This window comes from Malaclemys terrapin, chromosome 8, assembly GCF_027887155.1.
Source record: "Malaclemys terrapin pileata isolate rMalTer1 chromosome 8, rMalTer1.hap1, whole genome shotgun sequence".
Classification (NCBI taxonomy): domain Eukaryota; kingdom Metazoa; phylum Chordata; order Testudines; family Emydidae; genus Malaclemys; species Malaclemys terrapin.
This window is the reverse complement of record NC_071512.1, coordinates 55194105-55202101: the sequence shown is the minus strand read 5'-3', so window position 1 is coordinate 55202101 and position 7997 is coordinate 55194105. Positions and strand designations below refer to the sequence as shown.

Below are 7997 nucleotides of genomic sequence, written 5' to 3'. Positions count from 1 at the left end.
TATGTCCATACCGCAATGGGAGGTCTGACTGCAGCCGGTGTGGACATACCTGAGCTAGTGTGGGCAGGGTGAAAGTAACTCTGAAGACTTACCGGTACGGAGCTGGCTCTGGCTCCCGGACGGGGCGGGGCCTCGGGAGTGAGCATCCCCCAGCCAGCCCTTCCACGCTGCCTGGCATGCACCGCTTGGTGCTCCAGCGGTGATTTAAAGGGCCTGCGGCCCCAACTGCTGCCTTTTAAATCACTGGCCCCGGGGCAGCAGCTCCCTTTGGCCCCGCACCGGCGTCCGGGGGGGGGAGGGGCAATGACGTTAAAGCGCTGCTGTGGCAGCGCTTTAAGCAGGGTCCTTTGCCGTGGCAGCGCTTTAACGTTGCTGCCCCTTCCCCGCCCCGTTGGTGGCCCTGCCCGTACGGCCCCCGACGGGGCAAGCAAAAGGGGCAGGGACGTTAAAGCGCTGCCGTGGGCTGCGTACGGGCTGGTACCGGCTTCTGTCGGTACCGGCTCACTTTCGCCCAAGCGGGGTTACCAATAGCAGTGATGCTCCAGCAGCAGGGCGGCTGTACCAGCCTACCCCAGCACCTGGGGTACTCGCCGGGCAGCCAGCCTGCGCTGCAGCGTCCCTGCTATGTGTACCCTGCCTAGCGCATCACCGCTAGCTGGGTGGTGCAGTCACCCCTCTGCTTACAGGGTAGCCAATAGCCTTATCCTATGAGCTGGAAGGTTGGCTAACACGTGTTACCAGCCTAGTGTGTCCAGGGCAGGTGCCTTTAGCACGTGTTAAGCTGATGGAGTTCAAAGATAAGGTTGGCCGTTCAGCCCTCCCCGATCCGGGCCGGTTGCTGCCTGCCTGGGGATCAATAAGCACTAGGCGGCTCTGGGTGGGAGGGAGGCTTTAAAAAAATAAACCAAGCCGGGCTCGCCCTGCCAGCCCCCCACCCGCCTCGCCCTGTCTCCCCGCCGCTGCACAGGCAGCCTGGGCGGACAGCTGCCTATGCAGAGTGTGTGTGTGCACGGGCTGTGCGCTGGGGTCCTCGGCAAGGGGAGGCCCCTGTGCGCACCGGCCGGGAGAGCAGCGGCGGCTGCGGCGCGCAAGTCTCCGGGCCCGCGGGGAACCAGCGGCGCGCGGCAGCACCGAGGGAGGTGAGCCTGGGTCGGCCACGCCCGGCACCCTGCGGGGCTGGAGCGGGCAGGGTCCTGCCGTAGGAAGGCGAGAAGAGGGAGGTCCCCCTTCCGAGCTGCCATGGGGGGCGCAGTGCCCCCTACACATGCCAGCTGAGAGACTGGCAACCCCCTCTGGGCAGCCCCCTGCCCTGCTGCTCAGCGGTGCCTGCGGCAGCAGCCCTGCCATGCCCCTGAAGCCGGAGAGCAGGCAGGCAGCATGCCTCTGCTCCGTCAGTCTTTCCCTGGGTGCCAGTGCGCTCCTTCCCTGCAGGCCTGACCCCAGGCTGTCCCCACTCATGGGAAACACGACAGGCAGCCTGCTCCGGAGCCCAGCTGCTCCTGGCCAGACAAACCAGAGCCAGCCCGTTAAGCGGGTGGCTGTTAGCTCATCAACACAAGGGAAGTCTCCCCCAGGCTTGCTTTCTCTGCACTGAGCTTCCAGCCTGTGTTAGACTCTTCCTAGGGAACTGTGCTAAATGGGATTTTCCCTAGAAAGCTGCTGAAGCTTTTGGAAAAGTTACGGTTGGTAGGTGGAACCTACCAGGCTATAGCAAGCACTGACCAAACAACAGAGGGGTAGGGGTAGGAGTAGGAGTAGGGGTAGGGGTAGGAGGCTGCTGTGGGTTAGGGGAACTTGATTTCTTGCAGGATTCGGCACTACCATGTTGCGCGACAGTCACTTGACAAAATTATCGTAGTTAGTGATGGACATTGGGGGGGTTATGTCATTCAGTAATGCAACATTTTTTGAAAAATTACCTCAGACCTCAACATTTATGGAGGATGGGGCCATGTCTACACTGGGCACAATGGCCGGCAAACAGTGCAGCAGCAGAGATGAAAAGCCCTAGCGTAGACAAGGAAAGCTGTGATTTGCATGGACAAGTTCAGTTTCTGCAAATCATGGGTTTCGTTCTCTACGCTAGGGGTTTGCACTGGTGCAGCTACTCTGATTACTGGCCACTGATGGCTGAAATCAGGGCTGGCTAATCCCTGCATAGACAAGGAGTAGGGCTCAGAGGCCGCTAATGGATGCTGGAGTAGGGTGACCAGATAGCAACTGTGAAAAAACTGGACGGGTGGGGGGGGGAGTAATAGGCGCCTATATAAGAAAAAGTCCCAAAAAAATGGACTGTCCCTTTAAAAATGGGACATCTGGTCACCCGATGCTGGAGGGGAGACCTATGAAAGGAATGCCGAGCTCTAAGTTTGTTGTAAAGGGGACTTGCATCTCCTGTTTGCGTCTCTTTGGTTTCAGACCTTGGAGGTGCTGGGAGGCATGGACTGTGAACACACAGCAGTTCCACAAGTCACCATTCATGGCAGGAGTGCAGCTGTGCCTTAACCTGGCAAAGGAAAAGGGTAGGATCGGACAGATCAGGGATTGCCCATGAGTGGAGGGCTTTGGAGACCAGAGCCCAGTCATCAGCAAGCAGGGTGAGGACAGCATGATGATGGACAGTCCTGCAGAATGTGGCCAGGGCAGGGCAGAGTTTGGCAGAGTCTTTGCTGGTTTTGTGCCCACAGAGCTGGCAGCAGTGGCAGAAATCAGCAAGCTTGCGCCTGTACTGAGAGACCGCAAGCCCATGGCAGCTGCTGGTGCCACTACTCTGATCTGTGGGGACTGTGGCAAGAGCTTTGCCAGGAAGTCAGACTTCAAAGTGCACCAGCGGATCCATACGGGCGAGAGGCCCTACAAGTGCTCCTACTGCAGCAAGGGCTTCTACCAGGCCTCCATGGTGCGGCGGCACGAGCGCACACACACTGGCGAGAAGCCCTACCGCTGCTCTGTGTGCGATAAGTCCTTCGCCCGCTCTACCTCATTGCTGATCCACCAGAACACGCATACCGGCGACCGGCCATATGAGTGTCCCTTCTGCGAGAAGACCTTCTCTGACCCTTCCACCCTGCTCCAGCATCGCAAGATGCACATGGGCCTCAAGCCCTTCCATTGCAGCATCTGCAACAAGTCCTTCAGCCAGTCATCCAGCTTCACCTTCCACCAGGCTACTCACACCAACGACCGCCCCTTTGTCTGCTCCGAGTGCGGCAAGGCCTTCATCCGCTCCACTGCCCTGCTCAAGCACCGGCAGACCCACGTCCAGAAGGCCTTTCGCTGTGGGGAGTGCGGCAAGGTTTTCCCCAAGCTCTCAGGCCTCCGCTCCCACCAGCGGATGCATGCCCAAGGTCACCGGATAGAGATGGAGTTGAGGGAGGAGGAGCGGAGCCGCTGGGACGTTCCCACGCTGAGGTTCCAAGGCCATGACCCTCTGCCCCAGGACTGTCCCCTCCCTAACTTGGCTGTGCAGCCAGAATCCAGTTGACCCTAGGACTGTATGTTCAACCCTGCCCAGTTTCACATAGCTGCAGTTGGGTATTGGAGATATTGCCAATGAAAATGTTATGTATGCAGGTCCAAATTCCTCTCCATCCCATACAGACCTGCTGGTATTCCACTTTCTAGTACCTGTCCTTCACAACAGACCAGAATTCTCCTCCAAGTGGGGTACCGCAGGGGTTTGTTTTGGGACCGGCGCTGTTCAATATCTTCATCAACGACTTAGATATTGGCATAGAAAGTACGCTTATTAAGTTTGCGGATGATACCAAACTGGGAGGGATTGCAACTGCTTTGGAGGACAGGGTCATAATTCAAAATTGGAGAAATGGGCTGAGGTAAACAGGATGAAGTTTAACAAAGACAAATGCAAAGTGCTCCACTTAGGAAGGAAAAATCAGTTTCACACATACAGAATGGGAAGAGACTGTTTAGGAAGGAGTACGGCAGAAAGGGATCTAGGGGTTATAGTGGACCACAAGCTAAATATGAGTCAACAGTGTGATGCTGTTGCAAAAAAAGCAAACATGATTCTGGGATGTATTAACAGGTGTGTTGTGAGCAAGACATGAGAAGTCATTCTTCCGCTCTATTCTGCTCTGGTTAGGCCTCAGCTGGAGTATTGTGTCCAGTTCTGGGCACCGCATTTTAAAAAAGATGTGGAGAAATTGGAAAGGGTCCAGAGAAGAGCAACAAGAATGATTAAAGGTCTTGAGAACATGACCTATGAAGGAAGGCTGAAAGAATTGGGTTTGTTTAGTTTGGAAAAGAGAAGACTGAGAGGGGACATGATAGCAGTTTTCAGGTATTTAAAAGGGTGTCATAAGGAGGAGGGAGAAAACTTGTTCACCTTAGCCTCTAAGGATAGAACCAGAAGCAATGGGTTTAAACTGCAGCAAGGGAGGTCTAGGTTGGACATTAGGAAAAAGTTCCTAACTGTCAGGGTGGTTAAACACTGGAATAAATTGCCTAGGGAGGTTGTGGAATCTCCATCTCTGGAGATATTTAAGAGTAGGTTAGATAAATGTCTATCAGGGATGGTCTAGACAGTATTTGGTCCTGCCATGCGGGCAGGGGACTGGACTCGATGACCTCTCGAGGTCCCTTCCAGTCCTAGAATCTATGAATCACATAGACTGGCCACCTCGCTTCCTATCATACCTCTCACCTGTCCCACCTTTCAGAGCTGAATCCCTCTCTATCCTGCTGCAGTTACCTCACTTTCTCAGCCTATGACCTCATCCAGTCTAATAAGCTGGTGAGTCATGCTGGGCCAGAACTTCAGTGGAAGACCTCCAGGGAAAGCACAGATAAGGGAGAAAGAGGATTTTGGTGATTTCATCTGGCATTTTTCCCTCTAAGTCAGTACTGAACTAACTAACCTTGGTATTAGGGGCACTGAGCCTCCAACCTAGTGTGGTCGTTAAAGGCTGCAAGGCACTTTTCGCAACAGTAGAAATGTTATCAACAATATCCTGGCCAAATTCCAGGTTAATTACCGTTCTCATTGAAAACTCCCCCTTAGTTTCACTAGATCTAGTATTCTTCACTTCACCTCCTAAACTGCTGTGCTGTACCCCAGAAGTGGCTGCATTTCACTGCTGGGCAAAGGTATTCCTATGTGTCATTTGTAAAGCATTTGGAATCGGGCTGCGGAGTTCCATTTAGAGTGATGAGGGATAGATTTCCCCCCATTCCACCTCACCCTCCTCGTTCCCTCTCAGGCTCCCTCCTACTCCCCCCAACCATGAGTCCCTACACCCACCCCTCTCTAAATCTGAGTGAAGAACTCTAACTTGGTGCATGTTGTCGCAGCACCGAAACCTGAGTGGCACTGTGACTCCATGGTGCCAGATCACAATGCCGCTCACTCAGATTTGACCCAGACACAGTGGTTTTCAACCTTTTTTTCTGGGGACCCAGTTGAAAATTGTTGATACCCATGAACCAACAAAGCTGGGGATGATGGGTTTGGGGTGTGGGAAGGGCTCAGAGCTGGGGCAGAGGATTGGGGTGCAGGGTGGGGCTGGGAATGAGGGGTTCAGGGTGTGGGAGCTCTGGGCTGGGAATGGGATGCAGGAGGGGGTCTGGGCTCTGGACTGGGGGTACAAGCTCTGGGGTGGAGCCGGGAATGAGGAGCTTGGGGTGCAGGAAGAGGTTCCAGGTTTGGGGGGGGGGGGCTCAGGGCTGGGGCAGGGGATTGGGGCATGGACTTACCTCCTGCGGCTCCCGGTCAGCGGTGCAGCCGGGGTGCAGAGGCAGGCTTCCCACCTGTCCTGGCACTACGGACTGTGCAGCGCTCCGAAAGTGGCCAGCAGCAGGTCCGGCTCCTAGGCGGAGGCGCGCAAGTGGCTTCATGTGACTCTCACCTGCAGGCACAGCCCCACCCGCCCTCCAGTGTGGAGCCAGTGCTTGGGGCGGGGGCAGCGCATGGAGCCCTGTGGCCCCCCTGCCTAGAAGTTGGACCCACTGCTGGCTGCTTCTGGGGCACAGCGCGCTGTCGAAACAGGTAGGCACTAGCCTGCCTTAGCTGGGCAGCACCACCAATGGGCCTTTTAACAGCCCGCTTGGCGGTGCTGACCAGAGTGACTCAGTGCAGGGTCGTGACGCGAAGTTTGAAAAATGCTGCCCTATCATGATGGAAGGATGGCTGGGCCAACTGTGAATGAGTGGCATTATGGCCTGGTACATGGGGTCACAGCACCACTCACCACAGCACTATTATGGCCTGGCCAAAAAGTGGTTGGGCGATGGCCCAGGTGGTTCCCCAGCACAGTAGCCAATGTTTGGAATCTTTCTGGGAGAACGGCCCAACAATAAAAAGTAAGATTATTACTGTCTCTCTCATCCATTCCCCTTTTGAGGTGGCAAAATTTGCAGATGATACAAAATTACTAAAGATAGTTAAGAACCAGGCAGACTGTGAAGAGCTACAAAAGGATATCTCAAAATTGGGTGACTGGGCAACAAAATGTCAGATGAAATTTAATGTTGATAAATGCAAAGTAATGCACTTTGGAAAGCGTAATCCCAACTATACATATAAAATGATGGGGTCTAAATTAGCTGTTGCCACTCAAGAAAGATCTTGGAGTCATTGTGGATAGTTCTCTGAAATCATCCACTCAACGTGCAGCAGCAGTCAAAAAAAACCAAACAGAATGCTGGGAATAATTAAGAAAGGGATAGAAAATAGGACAGATAATATCATATTGCCTCTATATAAATCCATGGTATGCCCACATCTTGAATACTGTGTGCGGATGTGGTCGCCCCATCTCAAAAAAGATATATTGGAATTGGAAAAGGTTCAGAAAAGGGAAACAAAAATGATTAGGGGTATGGAACGGCTTCCATATGAGGAGAGATGAATAAGACTGGGACTTTTCAGCTTGGAAAAGAGACGACTAAGGGGAGATATGATTGAGGTCTATAAAATCATGACTGGTGTAGAGAAAGTAGATAAGGAAGTGTTGTTTACTACTTCTCATAACACAAGAACTAGGGGTCACCAAATGAAATTAATAGGCAGCAGGTTTAAAACAAATAAAAGGAAGTTTCACACAACGCACAGTCAACCTGTGGAACTCCTTGCCAGAGGATGTTGTGAAGGCCAAGACCATAACAGGGTTCAAAAAAGAACTAGATAAATTCATGGAGGATAGGTCCATCAATAGATGTTAGCCAGGATGGGCAGGAATGGTGTCCCTAGCCTCTGTTTGCCAGAAGCTGGGAATGAGTGACAGGGGATGGATCACTTGATGATAACCTGTTTTGTTCATTCCCTCTGGGGCACCTGGCAGTGGCCACTGTCGGAAAACAGGATACTGCACTAGATGGACCTTTGGTCTGACCTAGTAGGACCATTCTTATGTTCCATCCCAGACAGATCAGTTGTTACCTCACTGGAAGCCTGATTCTAAAGTGTTACATTCATTCAGGCAGGGAACAGAAACATGCCATGAGCCCTATTTCAGAAAAAGCTGTCAAGATTTTTTTCCCCTCCATCAACATTTTGACCAAAAAAATTCAGAACATTTCAACCAACCTTTAAAATGATTGATCAGGAATTGCCTGCCCAGCTCTGCCATCTGTCTCTCAGTATGGACTCTGCTCTCTGTCCATCTCTCACAGATCATTGAGAGGAGGAAGGTAAATAGAGGAGAGGGGATGTGCAGAAAGGGCTGGTCAGGTATAAAAGAAAGGAGTGATGTTTTATTGAACCAAGAGTGGTGATAGTGTCGGAACTCCAACTTCCCCTTCCCCCTACTGGGATGGAAGGAGCTACATACAATGCAGCTTCAATGCCTAGAGAGGGAAGTTGGATGTGAGGAGGTGAAAAGAGACTTGAATCAGAGGGTGGGTTGGGAAGCTTGAGCCCCGATTTTTGATCGCTGCCTATGCTACAGAACTTGAAAACATTTGCTACAGGGGAGTCCTCCGATAACTAGGTCATTTGTTTCCCCACAAAGCAATTTTCCTGTAACTTCTCCATAAGC

At 52.7% G+C, this 7997-nt stretch overlaps 1 protein-coding gene across 1 annotated transcript; it reads left to right on the top strand.

The window, feature by feature from the left end:
- Positions 1-1059: 1059 nt before the first annotated feature.
- On the top strand, positions 1060-4180 carry LOC128842532 (zinc finger protein 551-like). The gene is made up of 2 exons (XM_054038621.1): positions 1060-1139; positions 2419-4180. Exon 2 carries the CDS (start codon positions 2609-2611, stop codon positions 3482-3484), a length of 876 nt encoding a protein of 291 aa, XP_053894596.1. The 5' UTR covers positions 1060-1139; positions 2419-2608; the 3' UTR covers positions 3485-4180.
- The last annotated feature ends 3817 nt before the right edge of the window (positions 4181-7997 follow it).

Excerpts from the sequence above, each read along its gene's own strand:
- LOC128842532 (XM_054038621.1), top strand. The coding sequence starts at position 2,609 with ATGATGATGGACAGTCCTGCAGAATGTGGCCAGGGCAGGGCAGAGTTT.